General features: G+C 40.2%; 1 protein-coding gene across 3 annotated transcripts in view; it reads right to left on the reverse strand.

The window, feature by feature from the left end:
• The window catches only part of NEK11 (NIMA related kinase 11), a 370,526-nt gene that overhangs the window by 113,025 nt on the left and 233,606 nt on the right, over positions 1–23,895 (reverse strand). For all 3 annotated transcript variants that reach the window (XM_087894213.1, XM_034403974.3, XM_087894214.1), the window contains 5 exons: positions 19,512–19,661; positions 19,346–19,424; positions 17,555–17,649; positions 5,606–5,725; positions 2,858–2,951 (listed from right to left, as the gene is read on the reverse strand). In XM_087894213.1, the coding sequence (XP_087750339.1) occupies positions 2,858–2,951; positions 5,606–5,725; positions 17,555–17,649; positions 19,346–19,424; positions 19,512–19,661 (538 nt within the window). The remainder of the gene's footprint in view (positions 1–2,857; positions 2,952–5,605; positions 5,726–17,554; positions 17,650–19,345; positions 19,425–19,511; positions 19,662–23,895) is intronic.

Raw genomic sequence — 23,895 nt, forward strand, 5'->3', positions numbered from 1 at the left:
AATCTAGGAGGACACCCAAGTTGCGAGCCCTCTCCGTGGGGGGCAACAATTCGCCCCCAATAGTCAGCAATGGGGTCAACTGACTATATTGGGATGTAGACCACAGCCACTCAGTCTTGGATGGGTTGAGCCTGAGCCTGTTCCTCCCCATCCAGATCCGCACGGCCTCCAGACACCGGGACATCACTTCAAGGGCATCGTTGGGGTGGTCCGGGGTGGAGATGTACAGCTGGGTGTCATCAGCGTACTGATGGTACTTCACCCCGAAACCACGGATGATCTTGCCCAGCGGCTTTACATAAATGTTGAACAAAAGGGGCGAGAGGACCGACCCTTGTGGCACCCCACATATGAGGGGCCTTGGGGTCGACCTCTGCCCCCCTGCCAACACAGACTGCAACCGGTCGGAGAGAAAGGAGGAGAACCACCGTAATACAGTGTCCCCCACCCCTAACTCTTCCAACCAGTGCAGCATGATACCATGGTCGATGGTATCAAAAGCCACTGAGAGATCTTATAGGACCAGGACAGAGGAGCAACCCCTGTCCCGAGCCCTCCAGAGATCATCAACCAATGCGACCAATGCCGTTTCCATGCTGTACCCAGGCCTGAAGCCCGACTGGAACGGATCCAGATACGTCGTTTCATCCAGGTACTGGGGGAGCTATCGTGCAACCACACTCTTAACAACCTTTGCAACAAAATGAAGGTTGGAGACCGGACGATAATTAGCCAACACTGCCGGGTCCAGGGAAGGCTTCTTGAGGAGAGGCCTCACCACCGCCTCTTTCAAAGCGGCGGGGAAGTCACCCTCACCCAACGAAGCATTTATAATCCCTTGGAGCCAGCCTCGCATCACTTCCCGAGAAGCCAGCACTAACCAGGAGGGACACGGGTCCAACAAACATGTGGTCGCATTCAGTCCACCCAGAATCCTGTCCACGTCGTCAGGGGTCACAGGATCAAACTCATCCCAGGTAACATTCTCAAGACCTGCCTCAGTCATGCCCCCTGAAACTACCCAGTCGGAGTCCAGATCTTCCCGAATCTGAGTGATTTTGTCATGCAGATATTGAACAAAATCCTCGGCTCTACCCTCCAAGGGGTCCTCCTGTGCTTCCTGGTGGAGCAGGGAGTGGGTCACCCTAAACAGAGCGGCTGGGCGATTATCTGATGATGCAATAAGAGCAGCAAAATATGTACATTTTGCTGCTTTTATTGCCACTAGGTAATTCTTAATGAGATCTTACCAGTGTCCGGTTGGATTCAGAAAGACTGGCCCTCCAACTACTCTCTAGGCGTCTTTTCTGGCGCTTCATCTCCCTCAGCTCCTCAGTGAACCAAGGAGCTAGGTGAGATCGGTGCCAGATCAGAGGCCGCAAAGGCATGACCTGATCCAGAGCTCCAGCGGCCGCCCTATCCCAGGCGGCCACTAGGTCCCTAGTCGAGGCGTGTGCCAGAGCCTCAGGAAATGGCCCAAGCTCCATCTGGAACCTATCAGGTTCCATCAGGCACCTGGGGCGGAACCATCTTACCAGCTCCACCTCCCTGCGATGGGGTATAGCGGTTCGAAGGTCAAGGCAAAGGAGAGAGTGATCCAACCATGACAAGGGCTCGGTGACTATGTCCCCTATCTCAAGATCACTCAACCACTGTCCAGTGACAAAAATCAGGTCCAGCGTGTTTCCCCCTGTGTGGGTAGGGCCATGAATTAACTGGGTCAGGTCCATAACTGTCATGGAAGCCATGAACTCCCGAGCAACCTCCGACGTCTCACCCACAGATGGCAGGTTGAAATTCCCCATGACCATAAGTCTGGGGGTATCAACCACCACCGCGGCGATAACATCGAGGAGGTCGGGCAGGGCTGCTGCCACGTGGCAGAGAGCCAGGTATGTGATCAGCAAACCCATCTGAACCCCATGACCCCACTTCACAAGGAAGGACTCACAGCCAGGCGTCTGAGGAACAGTGGCCTCCCTCAGTCTCAGACCTTCTTTAATAATAACCGCTACTCCCCCGCCCCTGCCCTGTGACCTTGGCCGATGGAATGCAAGGAAACCTGGTGGGCACATTTCAATGAGGGGAACCCCCCTCCTGGCCCAACCAGGTCTCTGTAATACCTGCCAGGTCCGCTCCCCCCTCACCAATTAGGTCACAGATGAGGGGGGCTTTATTTACTACGGACCTGGCATTGCACAGCATCAGCTGGAGGGCCGAGCCCTGAGGGTCTGTGCAACCTGGGGAACAGGTGGAGCCTTGGGGGCCGGAGCGCACCACCGCTCATAAACAGCGGGTGTGCACTCCCCTGACTCGATATGGCCCCCTGCTCCCGCCATATCTACCCCTCCCACTCACGGTAGTGATGTTCAAAGCACTATCCGGACAAACTCTGACTCCCCCCTCGACCGCAGGATCCCCACCTCCCACGCCGTGCTTCCTTGCCAAGCCTGCCCCTTCCCTTAGTGGGCTATCCCCCATGCCCACCACCCGCATTCAAATCAAACCCTCCCCCTCCCTAGAACCCCTTAAAAATTTAACTAAAAATTTGAATAACAAACCCCTCAACCCCCTAGTTTTCACATATGCATAATATGCATAAACATAATTCATTTTCAGTTACAGTTTCAAATTAATTTGTTTTAATTACTTTCATAAATGAATTTAAAGTATATAATGATTTTATAAATTTAGGACTAAGGAGTACTATAATTTATACTCTTAAATTTTTTTGAAAACTTATACAAGATTAATTACTATTTTCTCTACTATACTATGAACAAGACAGAGAGATAAAATACTATAGAAATTAATTGTAAATTTTTAGAAAAGTAAAAAGGGTAGAATCAGTTCTTACATGAAGCACATCTATATTCACTTGGTGAAAATTACGGAATCTAAGTTCTTGCATTCTTTTAAGATTTTCTTGATATTTTTCTTCAGCCAACTGTCTGAAAGGAGAATACTGGTATCAATTGTAAATTGTAGCATTTCAATTGATTTTTAAAAAACATTTATTATGTAAGTATGGAATGTAAATTGGCATGAGAAAGAAATACATGTTAATTCTGAAATCCAGCAGAATGACCTTGCCATTTCAAGGGAATATTAAATCTCCATTATTAAATTGTTACATAGTCTTAAATGTCAGAGTTATTTTAAGACACTTTCTTAAGAATAACAAACTAAATAAGCTACAATAAAACAATAAAATGATACAAAACTAGATGCCTAAACCTGAAATACTTCTTTCCTTATATAATTCTTCAAAACTGAAGTAAGGATTCTAATCTTTGGAAATCTAAGGATTAGAAGAAGCTGCTGAATGTAAAAGACCAAAAGGTAAAAAGTTACTAAAGAATTTTTAAAAATCGCTTGAACTTGAGCAAACATGCTTCTATAAGAAACATTTGGAGGGCACAGGGAAGAACACACTGGAATCCTTGGATGTGAGTTTAAAGAGAAGAGGAAAGAGAGGAGAAGAAGAGGGAGGGGCATTCCAATATCTTGCCCTATTTTAGCATTGCTATGACAACCTGCATGTCAATCAATTACAGTATATCCAATTTTTGTTCTAATGTAATAATGAGACTCCTCTTTTTAAAACTTGTCTAAATTGCCAACTGCAACTGTGCATTTACTAGTTTCAATTGCACATGCTCTAGTCTAGTACTAACTAAGTTTTGGGTCACGTTAAGGGCAATTTGGTATCAATATACAATTTGGTCTAAATTAAATACTGCATTATTCAAATTCAGTGTAATCATGACATCTATAAAACATAAACAATATATATGTTTTGCTTTCTATTTCTGAAAAAAGTACCTAACAGAGAAGTTACAAATATTATTTATTATTCTAGTCCTTTGTGTGCTTCAGATACTGATATAATTAGTGCAATTAATTATTAATAAATAATTTGAAAGCAATTATTTCATTGCTTTCAAAACACTTTTTCAACACTATTACAACTTGTTTGGACAATTATTACGACTATACAATAATATGCAGTTTTCTGTCTATTTGGTAGTACAGATATTTCAAAACCCTATAAATGGGAGATATATCACAAGGCAAAAATAACAACAAATAACAACAGCAACTTTATTACAACTTTATTAGTCCCTTCCAACTCTGTTATTCTGTCTGTCTGACAAATCTGTAGTTCTAATAAAGTTGGCTTTAATCATGCATAAAAGTACTAGGATAAAGAATGAGTTATTAAAAAATAAAAGAGAATAAATATGAGTTAAAACGGAAAAATTAGAATTTGAGGGCAAATTAAGATATTGTTTATATAAATAAGCATAGAAATTTTAAGACATGATTATAAAATGGAAAAAGGAAATTTTGGCAAAAATTGTAACTGAGTAAAACGTACTTGAATATATTAAATTGTATAAGTTATGATATGGCCAATACTCTGTTCATAAAATATGCAGGTGAAAATGGGGTGGGGGGGAATAAATAAAACTTGATTCAAAAAAAAGTTGGCTTTAATCATAAATAGACACAAATTCTATACATTTTACTATTTTGCAAGTTGTTATTTTTGCCCTATGGCAGTGATGGCTAACCTTTTTGCCATCTCATGCCAAAAGTGGTGGGAGTGCAGGGGGGGGTTCGTGCATGCGCGTGCTCACACCCATAATTATATGCACCCCCCGTGTGCGCGCAACCCCCCCGTGCTCCCCTCGCTTTTGGCACGTGATGGCACGGTGGGCCCAGTAGGCCCATTTTTTGTTCTCTCCAGGCTCCAGAGCCTCTCTAGGAGCCTGGAGAGGGTGAAAAGGGCCTTTCCCCCTCCGGAGGCCTTCCAGAGGCCAGAAACAGCCCGTTTGCTGACTTCGGAAGTTGGCAAATGGGCTGTTTCCAGTCTCCGCGGGGGGGGGGGGGAGCAATTTTTGCTCTCCCCAGGCTCCTAGAGAGGCTCTGGAGCCTGAGGAGAGCAAAAAATGGCCTTTCTGGTCCCACCAGAAGTTGGCAAATGGGTTGTTTCCGGCCTCCTGGGGGTGGGGAAGGCCGTTTTTGCCCTTCCCAGGCTCCTAGAGAGGCTCTGGAGCCTGGTGAGAGCAAAAAATAGGCCTTCTCCACCCCACCAGGCTCTCCAGAGACAGGAAACAGCCTGTTTCTCTACTTCTGGTGGGCCCAGAAGGCCCAAAAATCAGCTGGCTCACGTGCCCACCAATATGGCTCTGTGTGCCACCTGTGGCATGTGTGCCATAGGTTTGCCATCATAGCCCTATAGTATATCTCCCATTATAGAGTTTTGAAATATCTATACTACCAAGTAGACAGAAAACTGCATAATATTGTATAAACTGTTCAAACAAATGGTAACAATGATTAAAAGTGTTCTGAAGGCAAGCAAACAGTTATTTCACTAATTATATCAGTATCTGAGGTTCACAAAGGACTAGAATAATAAATAACATTTGTAACTTCTCTATTAGGTTCTTTTTCAGAATTAGAAAGCAAAACATATACTATATATAATTTACAAGAGGGAAATAAAATGATTGAGTATAACAAATCATCACTTTCTGATTATAAATGCTTTTGATAAAATTATAAATACTGACGACTAACACAGGTGTTTGCTTACTTCAGCTTCTGTGCTGTTTGATCAGCTAAATTTAATTTCCGCAATCGCATCCGTTCACGTGGTGTCATTTTCTGCACTTCAGACATGGCTCTCAGAGTTTGGAGATGTACCTTTTTCTGTCTAAAATTGAGAAGAAATAATAAAATTGAAATAAAAAATTGGAGGAAAAAAGGCAGTTAGTGATATCAAACTGGAAAGAGAAGTTTATTTCATGTGTTAAAAAAAATACAAATTCACAAAAATATTCCTTATGTCATGTGTTGAAGGAAATTCACACACACACACACATGCACACACACAAACACACTTCTCACCCTATCACCCAAGGAAGATTTTCCAGAATTTTTCCATATAACACAAATTGTTATATGAAATGTGTTTAATACTAGTTCATAACAAAAGCTCAGTCCCCTGCTCTATCAAGAAAAAAAATAGGTATGTATTGTATTACAATGTATTGTATTGCGTTGTATTGTATCATAAGCCTCACTCCAGTATAAGTGTATGAGATTGCAGCTCCTTGATCTCCAAAAGGTTTTAGAATCCTATTAGAATTAATAAATGTTATCTCTCTGAATGCTATATATTTAAGTGCTTACTGGTAAAATTCAACAGATCCTTACTCCATTATCACAATTTTTTGAATAAACCACAAATAATTTATCTTACCATCTCTCACTCCCCCCTCTCTTTCACACACACATATAGACATATTTAATATTCTTTCCTCCTATCTTCCCCACAACAACCCTGTGAGTTGGAACTGGCCCTCTCCAGTTTGTTGTTATGGTTGGAGCCAGACTGAATGACTTGACATCAAAAGAGCAAGTTAGTAATGGTTTGAATTAGTCTCATTAATGTGAGAATCAACAAACTTAAAATGAATTTATTGTCACAAAATTAAAGTATAAAGCATAAAGCTACCAATTTTAAAAAATAAAATTCAATTTTAAAAAATTAAAATGCCAAACCATCATTTTATTCATAGAGTTTTGTTTACTGTACTTAAAGATACTTGTTTATAATAGTTGGCAATTATCAACAGATTAGTAGAATTGCCAACATATGAAAAGATGAAATTAAGATGCATGGTACATTAACAAAAGGAAGATTCTAATTGTATTAATTTTTAATACGTTACTTCATTTATAATTAAATTATGTAAATCAAGAATTTTGAACTCATTTCATTTGACACGACTGATATTATTTTTTTAAAAAAAAACAAAAAGAATAAAGACTACCCTTGAAGCTTTAATAACAACATAAGAAATGAAAAACCATAGTGATGACATTATCTATTTTGACATTATCCAATGTACCATAAAGATTCTAGCTTTGTAGTTTAAACAGAAGAGTATTGACTATGAAGTGTACATTGGACCATTTTATTAACTGCTTTGAGCTATATAGTAAAGATGTTAGGAAATATTAAGATTTGAGATGCCAGATAATCTTTATGGTGAAAAACCAGTCCTTTGTGTTGTGTTGCTTATTGGGCCCTAAAAAGAATAACATTGCCATACATCAATGACATCTCAGAAACCAACAACATCTAATAAAACCACATGGAAGCAGCATAGTGCACAAGCCAACCAAAGTTCTTCAAAACATCCTACGCAAATGAAAAGATCCAGCAGCTCCAGAAGAAAAAACAAGAATCTTCTACAACAGGGGTGTCAAACTCAAGGCCCGGGGGCCGGATCCAGCCCGTGCAGTGCTTAGATCTGGCCCGTGGGGCCGCCCTGGAAATAGTGGAGAACTGGCCTGCTGTGCCTCTGATAGCAAAAACAGATTTTGAGAGGGCTGAGTGCAGCCCTCCCGAGCTCTGTTTTCGCTGGCAAAGGGTTGCAGGAGGCCCTTACAGCTGAAACGGAGTTTGGGAGCCCATTTTCGCTGGAGGAGTACACAGGCACCTCTGACATGATTGACGTCGAGCTGGCCACACTCACCCTGGCCCCCCAAGTCAAACACAACCCTGATGCTGCCCTCAATGAAATAGAGTTTGACACCCCTGATCTACAACATACAACATATAGTGTAATGACTGCAACAATCACTAAGTAGGACAAACGGGCAGAAAACTGTCAAAATGCATTCATGAACATCAACTAGCAGTTAAGACATGATGAAAACTCTTTAATTTTGCAACATATGAACAAACTTAACTATAGTGTCAATTGGTAAACTGTGACCATCCTAGACCAAGCCCAGTCCAAAAACACTAGCTGTGATGGTGAACCAATGGCAGGCATGCCAGAGGTGGCACGCAGCACCCACTCTGGCCAACTGGTTTTTGGGTCTCTGCCGCGCATGCATGGGGGTGGGCCCATGCGGGGTCCCGGGGCGTGTGCAGGGGGCCGCGTATGCATGCACAGCGTGCAGGGCATGTGCAGGGGGTGGGGCACATTTGGGGAGCCGCACATGCATGCATTGGGACAGGCACATGGGCAGGAGCCGTGCACACATTGCATTTTGGGGGTTTGGGCGCACACTTTGGGCACTCAGTCTGAAAAAGGTTAGCCATCACTGCACTAGGGAATTTCTAGAACTGTAGCACTCTGACAAATTAGTTATCAATGGACACATAGACATAAATAATATTTATAGACTATGCAAAAGAAACAATGAACAAGCCAAAAAGGAGAACAAAAAGACTTAAGCACTTCCCCACCAGCAATCAGCGCCCAGATGAGCATATATTAACATCAGACCAACAATCAAGTAAACAATACCCTAATCAAGAAACTGTCAAATAAACAGTAAACAGCCTAATCAAAGAGCCTCCAAGACTACCCCCACCAACACCGATAGGGCAAGCCACTAGAATATAAACAGAGCAAACCCTATTCCTTACTAGCACTGATGATACCTACTTTGGGTAATGAAATGTCTGCAAGAAAATAGCCAAGCTCAGAAAGCACCAAAGACTCCTCATTTTAAACCTGACTTACAAATATGCTCCTTTCTGAAGTGAGAATGCAGCCGTAGTTCTTGATAGACCCTAAACCTACATCTGTGTTGAGGACTGTTAAAAGTGAAATGAAATTAGAGAGATTATGGCCATGTGCTTAAGACATCTGCTTAGGATATCTCTTCAATGAGTCATAAGAAAAAAGAAAGGGTTTCTTCCTTTGTGTTTGCTTTGTCATTTTGTGAGGCAAAGGAGATACAGTAGAAAAGGAAATTCAGATTTGCAGTGAGAGAACAGATTCATTCAGTTATAATAAATCCTTTCTCCCGCTCCCCCCCACCGCCGCCCCTTTTACTTACAAAATCCAAAGAATTTGGGTTGAGGACTTAATGCCAGTCCTGTTGAACTGCAATTTGTCCTAGGATTCTGTAAACAAAACATGCTCTTCTAATAAATAAGAGGTTAGCTGATATTAATAGGCAGGCCTAGCAGGATGTGATTAGATTCACCTACTATGACCTGGGTTTGAGTTGGGTGGTTGTATATATTTGCTTAATAAATAAATTTGTTATTCCATATAGCAGAGTTGCAAACCCATTGCAACAACTCATAAAATAATCATCTACATTTTCTGACTCCCTGTCATGGATTTTACTCATTAAAGATGAGATAATCTGGATAATCAGGAGACAATGAAGATTCTTTTAGTGAATCACCCATCTTGATGCATAGCAGAGTCCCTGACTGAACTGACATGGCTAGATTTCAAAGAGATTCTGATGACTTTTGTCATTTGGGGATTATAACATTCATTCTTGAGAGTGGCAGTTCATGACCCAAAATTGATACACCCATAGTATGAACTGATATTTCCACAAAGTTGCAATTGATGTACAATTTTGATTGGGCAGAGATGGTTCCTGGTCATCCTGAAATCTAGTCATACAACAGTGATATGGAATACTTGGAAGTGGTCAAGCGTGCTTCAAGTCCAAGATCAGCACTATCCATCTGTTGATTGTCCCTTAAAGAAGCCACTTTTGTTCATACAGTGGCCATATGGGCCTAGGAAAATACCTATTTAAAGATGTCTTAAAGAAGCAGTAACTTGTGGTTGCTTCTAGTTGCTACATCCTTAATGCTTATGTATCCAGTAGAAAATTAGAATAAATAGGCTAAAGAATATCTGCTAGTTCTGTGATGCCATAATTATTTAGTGCAAATTGCATTTTCAAAATAGGAAAAAAATAAGTTATAACTCTAGTCTACAACAATTCTTGTAGTAGCCAAATCTTTATGATAATGTTATTGGATTTAACAATTTAGAATTACTAGACTTCCGGTGGCACCGCAGGCGTCGGCGGCAGCTCTTTTGGGAGCGCTAACCCCCGCGATTTCGTAAAGCCGCTAGAGCAGTGAAAATCAGCTGTTCTAGTGGCTCGGAACTTTCCCCTTGGGAGAAGAGGGGAAGGTGAGCAGGCAGGTGTGGGTAGAGCTCCCCAAGACCCCCAGGATTAATCCTGGGGCGCAGAGGGTGAGAGCTCCCCAAGCACCTGAAGAAGCACCTGAAAAACAGACGTGTCTGTTTTTTAACAGAACAAGGCGCCGCGACCACCCCTGTGAACCAAATGATTTTACAGTGATTGGACTTAAAGCAGGCAGAGCAAGACAGGAGAAATCACAACTGCAAGTACTAAACTTTAACTCTAATAAATTACCACTTCCTTCAGAGCTCGAGATGGGAGAAAGATGGCGCTGAGTTGCTTAAGGGTGTGAAACCGAAAGTTAAAAGAGAAAGTGCTTGTTAACGTTCATCAACGCTTGTTAACGCTGTCAGTACCTCTTAAAAGACTTTGCTGGGGAATTTTGAGGATTGGAAATTAAAGAATACAATATTGACTTATCAATAAGCCATAATAATTATTAAGGACTGAGATTAAGAAGACCTGTTGGTTCTGCTGAGTAGCTGGTGGGAAAGTGTAGTTTGGAGATGGCTGCGAAGCAAATAAAAATTGTTGTGACTAAAAGTGTGGGGACTTCTCCAGCTCAAACATCAAAAATGCAGTCTTTGTTAGCCCCACCAGATACACAAACACTGACACTAGAAGTTCTTCAGCCCCACCAGATACACAAACATTGACACTAGAAGTTCTTCAGTTTAAAGAAACTGTCTACTTAATTGTCTACTGATTTGGAAGAAAAAATCACACTCCGTTTTGAGGAAAAAATTAAAGGAGTGATTGAGGAATTGCTTGAAATTAACGAAACAATTCAAACCCAGAATGATGCAATAAGAGAAGATATTGTGGAAGCATTTAAGGGACTGGTGGGTCATGTTACATCATTGGAAGAAAGGGTGGATGAAATTGATCAGTTTAATTTGAATGTGGAAGCTAAATTGGGAGAGGCTCAAAACAAGATGGAAAAGGCGGAAGCAGAACTCATAATGACACAATACAGAGCGATGGAATGGGCAGTGAGGGTCAGAGGCTTGAAAGAAAATAACCAGGAAAATCTCAGAGAGATTTTTGTAGAAGCCCTTGCTCAATTTACTGGAGAGTCTAAAGCAGAGTGTGACTGGCAAATAGACAAAATTTATCGCGTTAATTCATGGATTGCTAGACAGAGACAACTACCAAGAGATATTGTGATTTACTTTGTCACAAGGAGAACAAGAAATGGAGTTTTACAAGTCTCTTATAAGAAGAAACTTCAAGTGGCAGGACAGGAGGTTTCAGTAATGAAGGAAATTCCCCCCAAAATGTTGAGATCTCGAAAGGACTATGTATTTTTAGTTGATGAACTTAGAAGGCATCAGTTGCAGTACAGATGGGAAGCTCCAGCCGGATTAGTGGTGAATTATTTGGGTGAGAGACATCGTCTCAACTCAGTTTGGAAGGCAAGAGATTTTTACACTACCATACTAAAGGCTGGAAACCCACCATCCCCAGATGTCAGAAGAAGAAAAGAACCAGGAGAGGTCAGAAAGGGGGAAAAGGAAATTATGCAGGCACAAGCTCAAGGAGGTGTTTTGACTACTCAACAAGAATTATTGCAACTCTCAGAGGATGTTCAACTTTTGGATTTATTTGAAAAAATGGAAGATCCCAAGGATCAAAGACAAACTCGAGCAGCAACCAAACACAAAGAACAAGAATTAAAGAAGCAACAAAGTCAGATAATAACCCAAGAAATTGCAACTACAAACATGGAATCTGTGGGAGGAGCTAGACCAAAGAGGAAATTCCAGGAGGGCTTCCAGTCGGTGCTCCATAAGCTTTCAGGGGCCAAGGATGGCAAATAAACTTTTGACTTGGAATGTTAATGGCCTAAACTCACCACAAAAGAGAAAGAAAATATTTCACTATTTAACAGTTTAAAAATGATGTAATCTGCTTGCAAGAAACACATATTAGAACAAGTGATCAGAAATACCTAATAAATGCTAGACTGGGCAAACACTTTGTTGCATCAGCTCCTAAGAAGAAAAATGGTATAGTTATATACCTAAGAATAGTCTTAATGGCTAAATTAATTGAAGCAGATCCACAAGGAAGATATATAATGATTGAATTATTAATAGAAGGGAAGAAAATACTTTTAGTGGGAGTATATGCACCTAATCAACAACAAAAGAAATTTTATAAATTTTTGCATAAAAAATTAATACAAATGGATTATAAATCATGTATAATGATGGGTGATTGGAATGGAGTATTGGACACTAAAAAAGACAAAAAGACCCTTTTGCCAAATGTTCAAACACGGGCTAAATTGCCTAAATCTTTTTTTGACATGATGGATGATATGGAGTTGAGAGATATATGGTGTGAACGAAATTTTAAAGAACAGGATTTTTTTTTTTTTTCTGATAGGCACCAATCTTTTTCTAGAATTGATTTTATACTAATTACAAATGATTTTCTTTCCAGGGTAAAGAAGATGAAGATATGTCCAACAACTTTAACAGACCATAATCCGGTGTGGATGGAATTAGAGTTTGGGGGGGGGTCTAGGAGATCTTGGAGACTGAATGAAAACTTATTTCGATATGAGGCAAATGTGATAGAATGTAAAAAGTTAATGAAATTTTTTTTTGTTCTAAATATGCATAAGGGTACACCTGTGGAAATGGTATGGGATGCAAGTAAAGCATATATGAGAGGAGTTTTAATAAATTTGAATAATTCCTACAGATGTAGACAGAGGAAAAAACAGAGGGAATTGGAAGAGGAAATAAAAAAGAAGGAACAGGCGTTAGTGAATAAACCAGATGACAAGAATATAAAAGAAGCCATTACAATATTGCGAGGACAGTTTAATATGTTGATGTCAGATCAAGTTGCAACCAACTTGCAATATGCTAAACATAATACTTTTTGTAATGCAAATAAACCAGGCAGGTGGTTAGCATATATGTTAAGGAAAAAACAAAAATCTCGTACAATAGAAAAAATAGAGTATAAAGGTAAAGAGGTATATCAACAGAATATGATTAAAAAAGCATTTTTAGATTTTTATATGAGGTTATATGCTGGTGATAATATACAAGGTAAGGATATAGAGAGATATTTGCAGAAGGAAAATATTCTTGCAATTACTGATGAACAAAGAGAAAGATTGAATGTATTAATAACCACCGAAGAAATTCTTTTGGCAATTAAACAATTAAAAAGTGGAAAGGCTCCTGGCACAGATGGTTTGACAGCAGTGTATTATAAAAATTTTCAATTAGAAATGGTAGAGCCTCTTAAGGAGTTATTTGCTAAAATACAATGGGGAGGAGAAGTGCCACCATCCTGGAGAACAGCTTTTATTTTCCTGATCCCAAAAGAAGATCAAGATCATAGTCAACCCAAAAATTACAGACCCATATCATTGCTTAATACAGATTATAAGATCTTTGCAAAAATTTTGGCAAATAGACTAATGTCAGTCATGCAACAAGTGATTCATAAAGATCAAACTGGATTTATACAAGGGAGACAAATGAAAAGTAATGTAAGACAAATTGTTAATATACTGGAGTATTTGAGGAAGAACAACCAAGTCCCTGCAGTGCTTATGTTTCTGGATGCAGAGAAAGCGTTTGATTGATTGAATTGGCAGTTTTTAGTGAAAGTAGCACAAAAGATGCAGTTGGGAGAGCATTTCATACAATCTATTAAGGCAATATACCAGAAACAAACAGCACAAATAATAGTTAATGGTAGCCTCACAGAAATGTTTAAAATTGAGACAGGAACAAGACAGGGATGTCCCTTGTCTCCACTACTGTTTATTTTAACTTTGGAAGTATTGCTGAATAAAATATGGGACTTGGATAACATACAGGGTATTAAGATCAGGCAACATGATTATAGATTATGAGCATTTGCAGATGATTTGGTTGTAACTTTAACCCAACCAGTAAATTCAGTTACAGGTTTGATGGAGATAATTAGGCAATATGGTCAAGTGTCAGGGTTTAAAATAAATATAGGGAAAACAAAGATGATAGCTAAGAATATGAATACAAATCAAAAAGAAGATATGGAAAGAGTAACAGGATGTGAGATAGTGAAAAAGGTTAAGTACTTAGGAATTGTTATTACAACGTCAAATGGGAAATTATACAAGTATAATTATGAATTGTTATGGCATAAAATACAGACAGAGATGAATAAATGGGAAAAATTACAACTGTCTTTGTTGGGAAGAATAGCAGTAGTTAAAATGAATGTTCTGCCCAAGTTTTTATTTCTTTTTCAAATGATACCAATACTTTAAAAGGATGCAAATTTGGAGGAATGGCAGAGAGGCATTAACAACTTTGTTTGGGTAGGGAAGAGACTGAGAGTTAAATTAAAAATAATGCAGGATACACGTGAAAGAGGAGGTTTGAAATTGCCCAATCTAAAATTGTACTATGAAGCAGCTGTTTTGTCAGCAATTAGTGATTGGATTAATTTAACAGATGAAAGAATACTGAATATTGAAGGGTATGATTTGCTATATGGTTGGCATGCCTATTTAGCTTATGAGAAGACGGTGGATAGGACTTTTAAAAGTCATATATTAAGGAATGCCCTCCTGCGTGTTTGGAAAAAATACCAATATAAATTGAATGGCAAGATACCCATGTGGGTAGTACCCAGACATGCGATAGAAAATATAAGTATAGAACAAAGACAGGATGTAATTACTTATAAAGAACTTCTGTTTACAGAAAGAAATGTACTACAGTAAAAGCCTCTGAATGTACTAAGAGAGGAAAGAGCAATTCAAACCTGGTTTCCGTATGTACAGCTGCAGAATAGATGGAAAAAGGATCGGAGAATTGGTATTATACAAAGTGAAGAAAATTTGATAAAACAAATTAGGGACCAGAGTAGAATGCACATAAAAAGGTTGTATAATATTTTGATAGAAATAGATTCGGAGACAGAGTTAATTAAAGATTGTATGATAAAATGGGCACAAAATTTTGAGGAACCAATAATGATGGAAACATGGGAAAGGATCTGGGTAAGGAATGTAAAATTTATACAAGCTCAAAATTTGAGAGAAAATTTTTATAAAATGTTTTATAGATGGCATTTGGATCCTAAAAAGTTAGCTTGTATGTACCCAAACTTACAACCTAAATGTTGGAGATGTGATTGTGTTGATGCTACCTATTTTCATGTTTGGTGAACTTGTAAAAAAGTTAAAGCATTTTGGATAAAAATATGGTGGATTATTCAAAATATTTTTAAAAAGGATAAAGTTTACTCCACAGTTGTTTTTGTTAGGTATAATTACAGATTGTACGGCTATAGAGACTAATTTGATTTTGAACTTAATAACTGCAGCAAGACTCTTGGTGGCACAGTACTGGAAGAAGGAAGATTTACCTACTATTCAAGAATGGACATTAAAAGTAGTAAATTTAGCAGAAATGGCGAAAATTTCAGCATACCTAAAGGACCATTCAAATGAGAAATATATGTTAGAATGGAAAAGATGGATTGATTATATTCAAGGCAAATATCGGGCTAAAAAATTTCAAATAGCTTATGAATGATTAAAGAGATTTTATAAAGTACTTAAATTTAGTTTAGTAAAAGGGGAGTTAAAAGTTCAAGATGGGGATAGGAGGCTATAGATAATTAGCTTATGTTAGCTTATGATTGTCAAATGTTATACCCTGTATTTTGCTCTGGGAAGTGGGGGGGGAGGGAGGGGAAGGAGAGGGTTGGAAGGGGAGCAGGGAGGGGGAAGGGGAAATGTCTGTAAAACTTTTTAAAACTTTTCAATAAAAAAAAAAAATTTAGAATTACTAAAACAGTACCTAGATTCTGATCAGATTAAATGTTGTTACATTTAAAACATCAGGGTTGGAAAGAGAGAGGGATTCTATACTGCAATGCTTGTCAAACCTGGAGACTATAGGTTCATGAACCTATAGTTCATAGTCACAGAATTCCCCAGCCAGTCATATTAGAAATTCTGGGAGTTGAAGCTCACACATCTTAAAGTTGCAAAAATTGATAAACAAAGAGATAACCATGTTTTCCCAAAAATATGAGCTACCCTGAAAACAAGCCCTAGCCCAATTTGCATGCCTGCACCTAATATAAGCCCTACCCCCCAAAATAAGCCCTAGTTAAGGCCCGCCCACCATCTGGTTGTACAAGGTGCGGCAAGGTGCAGGCATAAAGATCAAGCTAGGGTGGGGTTCGGGGGTGGAACTGCCCTATGCGCCCCGCACCCACTTACTTAGGACTACTGCAGCTGGGCCTCTCACGCACCGAACCTGTTGCACTGCTGCACAGCTTGCAGCTGCTTGCAGCTACACGCACAGGTGCCACCATTCATGGCAGAATGCTAAAAAGGCTTGTCACTCCAGTACTGCAGCTTGCATAATGCTGCAAGACTCGTTGCATCAGTATCGCTGCTCACACACGCAATGGCACAATACAACACACAGCCTCCTGCTGTAACCGGCAGCACTGGCACAACAAGCCACCCGGTGTCTGGCTGCAAGCGGCCACAGAAGTCAGGCAGTGGTGCGACAAGTGTTGGGGTGTGGGAGGTATGGCTGCAGTGGTCCTAAAGTAAGCAGGTAAGACATCCCACAAATTAAGACCTGGTGCTTCTTTTGGGGGTGAAAAGACTTATTTTCAGGAAAACATTTGGCAGTAATTTGGCAGTAAACAATAGAAAATAAGAGTTAGGATTAGGGTTAGTGTTAGTGTTAGAGATGAAAGCAAGCAAAAGATTAGAACAGAAATGCACTATAAAAGTCAGCTAACTTGCCACTAGTGAAACTTTTGCTTGTTTGCTACTTATTAGCAAACCAAATAATAATAGGATCAGATTCTTACTGATATTCAACTAAGTTAAAAGAAAAGTGTAGCATATTAACATTGAAGACAATTAATGTTGCTTCCAAAAGGCAAGGAAGCTAAAAAAAGACATGATTGCCATAGCAGAATGAAGCAGTAATTGATAATTAATGGAATGGAATGGCTGTAAACTGTAAACTAGGATTACAAGAAAACACAATTCCAATTCCAGGGATATGAGTTTAATTTCCATTATTAATTATTATACCATTCTATTTTGATATTTTAATAGTATTCAAATTAGTTTAGTTGATGAGTAATGCAAATAGAACATATTATGTATATTAATATAGAATATAGAATAATATAGAAAAATGTCACAATTATCTCTGAAATATATGACAGTTATTGTAAATTAATTGATGGCCTTGTTAATTTTTATTTATTTATTTATTTATTTATTTTTCATATTTGTATACCCCGCTACTCCCGAAGGACTCAGGGCGGTGAACAGCCATAATAAATACAAATACATATAGAAGTTAAAAACTATTAAGAAACAGATTAAGTAATTTAATGCCTGAAATTTCTGTAAAGAATTTTCTTAAAGGAAGAGGAAACAGATATGTACAAATTATGGAAATGATTTTTTTTTAAATTTGGTTTTAGTGATTTGTCCACTTTTGATTTGATTTGCTTTTGTAAATTTCAATGATCACATACTCACACAGCACTTATTATATGATCAGCTTCTTCCTGGGAATTAAACATCCAATCCTTTTTAATTTGTGTGCTTATATTTGTGTGCTTATATTTCATAATCTGTCAGAAAACAGGAATTGTAACAATTTACTTTTTTTTAAATACTGAAGTATTTCATGACTTCTGGGTCTTTTACAAAGCAAATTCCTTTTATGTTTCACATAAATTGCTTATAGTCTAGCACAGGGGTCTGCAAACTTAAACACTCAAAGAGCCATTTTGACCTGTTTCCCACAGAAAAGAAAACACTGGGAGTCACAAAACCCTTCCCGTGCCTGACTATTTCTTGAGTGGCCACAAAAGTAGCATATGTAGTTGAATTAAATGTTCTGTTTTCTTCTGAAACTTTTCTTTTCTTGGATTTATCTATGGTTGGCTTACTGGGGGTTGAAAAGCTCAATAAATCGCGTGCCAGCGGGTGTTGCACATTGGCGGTTGTGATACATATTTTGAGTGACAGGGAGCCGCAGCAGAGGGGTGAAAGAGCCACATGCGACTCTGGAGTAGATTCTGCACTTAGCAAAGGGACGAAGTAGGTGAATTACAAAGAATATCCCTGCTGAGATAGGCTAAACTTAAGGCCTGACTAGCCCAAACTTCTCTTTCCTTAATGGTCATTAGTCGGTCCATAGACTTTCCTCTGATATTATGTACACCCTGACATATGGTATTGAGTGGCATGCTGCCTCTGATACTGGATATTTTATATGTAATGTTCACCAGGGTTCAGTGCTTTCTCTGCTCTTGTTTAATATCTGGAGCCAGTGGGTGAGAGATCATCTGTCATCAGGGGATGAGATATCATCCATATTCTAATGATACCCAGCTTTATAATCTGCCCATGATGAATTAAGTAATGCTCTCTTGGTATCTGGAGGCTGGAGCAGGGGCACTGAATGGGAAATAATAGGCTTCAACTTAGCCCTGGAAGATTGAATAGGTTTGAGTTTGGCACCCTTCTGATTCTATGGATTATCATCTTTATTGTAGAAGAGTAGAATAAGTAGCACTATCCTAAAAAAGAAAAAGTGCAAAATCTGGGGTCCTCAGACACTTGTGATTCTTACTCAAAGAGCAAGTGGCAGCCTACAGGCCTTTGCAGAGATTTATATATATGTCTTAGAAAAGAAAAATAAATACTAATAAGTTTGGCTTTTTTCCTATTTTTTCACTGGCTATCATTTCTTTAAAAGAGAAAAAGGCCCTTAATTGAAGTACAAAAGAAATGCCATTATTTCTAGTCAATTACAATCTGTTCTGCAAATGTCACTTTGTTTTCTTTGTTGCAGCATTTCTATATTATTTTAAAGGAGTTTTTAACGTGTGGTGTATAATTGCCATGATATTCTGTTTCCCAGGTCTGTCTATCTGTCTCTGTGTAGGAGTGTGTAAGAGACATTTACCTGACTTTCTGAAAATTTAAATTACTAATAGCAGGTGACCCCTATTTCACTTCTTTTTTCTTTCACTTTTTTGGAGGTAGAATTTTCAGAATATAAATGTAGACTGCTAAAATCCAGTTGATCTCATAACAAAATAGCACTTCTGTCAATCTTGTAATAATACAGATCCTTCTGCATTCAATATCCGACCAAATATCTTACAGATCAATGACTTTAGATATAATTCTCTAGAATTTGATTGGTATTTCCTGCAACCTTACTTATAACTGTATTTTATAGTTTTCACTTTTTTTATAATACATCGACTTTTTAATCTATGTTTTTAAGCATGTCTAAGAAAGCATTCCAAATACCTGTAACTGATCATTAATGTATGAAGTTCTTAAAATCTCTGCAGCTGATGGCCTCAGTGAAGGGTTCTTATTCAGCATTCTAAAATATTAACAATATGAAATGAATCAATATTGACATTAACAAAAGATATAATGGAAAAAATAAAATCCAAACAAACATACCCACCTATGCAAGACAGCATCAAGTTCTCTTGAAAAATTGTCTGGAAGAGAAGGTGTTTTGCTCTCTACAATTTTCAGAACAATGGATAAAAAACTATGACCAGTAAACGTGTGATTCAAACAACACATCTCATACAAAATGCATCCAAGTGACCTGGAATACAAGATAAAAATGATTCAAGGACAAGCAGTGATTCTAAATTCATGCCTAGTGACTGCTTATATTTATCTTGTAGTCCTGGTGAAAAGAAATGATAAGTTCCCTACAGACAAAAATAAAATATACTTTCTCCAAACTATAAAATCATACCTAGCATACATTTAGATATATGAGTAATAAAATAGATTTTTTGTGATCAACCTAAGTACATAGCAAGATAAAAATACATTTTACAGGTAAAATTGTAAAAAATACAGATAATCCATAACAGAGTTATGGTCATTAGCCCAGAATTATGGCCATACATCATTGCAGTCTTAAGGCATCACATGATTCAAAGTTATGATTATTTTTATGGTAGCTGTTAGGTGAACATAGTGGTCATTAAGCAAACAGTGCACTTGTTAAGCAAATCCTTTTCCCCCAATGGGTATTTTTTTGCCAGAAATTGGAAATACACATTGGAAACCAACAAAAAGTTACAAATCACAGCCATGTGACAAAGGGATGCTGCAAATGATTGTAAAACTTAACTATTTGCCAAGTGCCCAAAATGCAGTCATGCAATTGCTGTGTGTGTCTGTGTCATAACTCCCAAACCAGTTGTAAATAGTTCTGGGTGGTCCATTGTAACTTTGAATGCTCATGGATTACTTGTGAATTAGCAATAGTTTGATGCTATTCAATTGCTTCAGTTCTACTGCAGCTATGCTTTGGAATAGCATCTCCACAAACTTTGAAGTAGTTCCCATGTGCTGATTTACAAGCAATTTTTGAAAACCTGACATTTCCCCCAAGCCTTGCTTAGGATATTTGGGTAGACCCTTTCCAGTTGGAGCATGAAATGGACAGACCGTATGTCAATTGTCAATTTTTATTTGATGCTGTTCTTTTAAATAAATAAATAGACCTTGACTTTTGACTGTAATGGAAATGGCCCATTACTGTTGCATGTGATGATAGCTATTAATGACCGATCCCCTGCTCTACCTGATGTTAAATGAACACATAGTTTATTAAGTGAAACACAAAGTACCTCATGGGTGAGGGAAGGCCCTGAAAGGCCTAGCACAGGTCAAGGCCCAATTGCCCCAGTGTCCTTAAGACAACTCCCATCCCTTGCTTTTTGCTCCTTGGGTCTCCAAAGGCTTTGGAACTGCTTCCCACTACATTAGCCCCATACCCTCCTCCTCACTTACCTTCTGAGGAGTTCAGGAGCTTTCCACAGCACTGGAACAGATTTGTGTTACCTAATACCAGAAGCTGCCATCATGTTCCCAGTATTCACAATTGAATGTGTCCACTGGGAACACAGGAGCCACTTCCAGAATGCTGAAACACAATGAACTGTTTTATTTTGCTTGCCTAACATAGTCTGCACAGTCCTGCAGAAAGCATCAGGGCCCAGGAACTTTCCACAGTGGTATGCAGATCTTGTTAGTGAAGCAATATGGTATTTTGTCACTCAAACAACCAGAGTCGCAGCGCCCCAAAAATGGACGTTCAGGTACGCAACGTCTGTTTTCCATTGCGCTGCTCCTCCAATCCCTGGACGGGATGTACCCAAGTTCAATTGCCTAGGGCGGAAGGCTGACTGTTATCCTCATTCTGGGACGTGGCCACTTGTTGTAGAACTCGACGTCCAAAGGATGCATCAGACGAGGCATACAAGTCAATTTTATAATGTTTTATAAAGGAAGTGGCAGAAGCCCATGAGGCTGCTCGACAGATGTCCAGCACTGATGCATTTGTAGACCAAGCTGCCGACGCAGCCGCACTGCGAGTTGAATGAGCGTATATTTTAGCCGGATGTGGGCGTGCTCGAATATCATAGGCAGTCGAAATACAGGCTTTAATCCATCTGGCAATCGTAGCAGAAGACACCTTCCGACCCATCGAGGAAGGAGTGAAGGAAACTAGCAAGGACTCAGTCTGTCGAAAAGATTCTGTATGCTTAATGTAATGGCGAAGGGCACGTCTAACGTCCAAGGTATGCCATAAAGACTCAGTCTGGTGACGAGGATTCGGACAAAAGTTAGGGAGAACTAACTCTTGGGTTTGGTGGAACCGGGAGTTTACTTTGGTCAAGAAAGTTGGGTCCAAGCGCATCACCACTCTGTCACTATAGAAAACACAAAGGTCCTTGTGGACAGATAGTGCAGTGAGTTCAGATACTCATCTAGCTGAAGTGATGGCCAGTAAAAAGGTGACCTTAAGAGTTAGAAACTGAAGGGATACAGAAGCCAAGGGCTCAAATGGTGTGCTGGTAAGGACTTGAAGGACCAATGTTAAATCCCAGGATGGGTATCTATGTACCACCGGAGGGGAAATATTGGATGCCCCATGTAGAAAGCTCTTAATCCTCGGATTTAAAGACAGTGCGCGGTGTTTCTCGCACATGAGGACAGTGGATAAAGCAGCCACCTGACACCTGAGCGTGGCTGGGGCCAGACCTTTAGCTAAGCCATCATGTAAAAAGTCTAGCACATCCGGGACATCCGCTGATGTCGGGTCCACATGGTGGGCTAAACACCAGGTAGAGAACGCTCGCCATGAAGCTTCATAAATCCTAGTGGTGGAAGGACGCCTGGCTGCTTGAATCACCTTGATGACATCAGATGACAATCTGTCCTTTTGTAGTTGGAGCCGCTCAAGCGCCAGGCAGTCAATCGGAGCCACCCTGGATCTGGGTGGAAGATGACCCCCTGGCGGAGCATATCCTCTCTCGGTGGCATTGACCATGATGGTGAGCTGGACAGATCCACTAGGTCTGCGTACCAGGACCTGCGAGGTCACTGAGGGGCAATTAGAATCAACTCGGCACCTCCGAACAAGAGTTTTCGAATTAGTTTCGGGATCAACGGCAAGGGGGGGAAGGCGTAGAGAAGCCCGGGAGGCCACTGACAGCGTAGAGCGTCGAAACCTTCTGCTCCAGTGGTCGGGTAACATGTGTAAAATCTCAGTAGCTGGGCGTTCTGGGGAGTGGCGAAGAGATCCACCTGTGGATGACCAAATCGGTCCACAATTTGTTCGAAGAGGACAGGGTTCAGAGACCACTCTGCAGGATTGATGTGCTCCCTGCTGAGCCAGTCCACTGTGATGTTAGCCTGCCCCGAGATGTGGTCCACTACTAGAGATGCCGTGTGCCATTCCGCCCAAGCCAACAGTCTCTCCGACTCCAGCATCAGGGATCTGGAACATGTGCCCCCCTCCCGATTTATGTGCGCCTTGGTGGCGACATTGTCCGTCCGGACTAACACATGTTGCCCCTCCAATGTGTGAACGAAGTGGCGTAAAGCGAGACGAACAGCCCTCAACTCCAGCCAATTGATGCTGTTCGCCCGCTCCGCCAGGGACCACTGACCTTGAATCACATCGTTTCGTAGGTGGGCTCCCTAGCCCAGAAGACTGGTGTCGGTAGTTAGAACAAGATGGTCTGGTTCGAGAAAAAAACATCCTCTTTGAAGAGCGGGGGACCTCCACCACGTGAGTAACATTTGGGTTTGTGGAGGTAGGACAATCTGATGTGTTGATGTACTGTGGTTCGCCTTCTGAAAGGGAAGTAACAGCCACTGGAGGGGCCGGGAGTGTCTGTGTGCCCACGGAACGACATGGATGCAGGATATTAACTTTCCTAACAACTGGGTCAACAGGAGTAAAGGTACCTTCCTCTGACCTTGAACTTGCCGCACCATCTTCTTGATGTCGAGAATGCGATTTGGTGAGAGAAAAACTTGCCCCAGCTGTGAATCGATCACTGTCCCCAAGTGCTGGAGGCGTGTCGTTGGTGTCAGGTGGCTCTTTTGACGGTTGATGGAAAAACCGTGGTTCTGGAACACCTTTAGAACCACCTCCATGTCCTTCTTCACCTGTGAAGGAGAAGTTGACAAGACCAGTAAGTCGTCGAGGTAACAGCTAAGACGGATCGATTGAGACCTGTTGGAAGCAGCGACCACCGTAACCAGTTTCGTGAAGGTTCTTGGGGCCGATGAAAGACCGAAAGGCATCGCGCAATATTGAAAATGCATGTTGTTGTATTCGAAGCAGAGGTAGCGACGATGCAACGGATGTATTGGGACATGCAAGTATGCTTCGCGAAGATCTACAGATTGAAGGTAGTCCCCTTGCCTGATGGCCACCAGAATCGACTTGAGGGAATGCATCTTGAACCTGCGATACAGTATATACTGATTGAGACGTTTCAGGTTCAAGGTGCCCCTGTGGCCCC

The sequence above is a fragment of the Pantherophis guttatus genome, chromosome 4, assembly GCF_059756535.1.
Source record: "Pantherophis guttatus breed Tessera chromosome 4, ASM5975653v1, whole genome shotgun sequence".
Classification (NCBI taxonomy): domain Eukaryota; kingdom Metazoa; phylum Chordata; class Lepidosauria; order Squamata; family Colubridae; genus Pantherophis; species Pantherophis guttatus.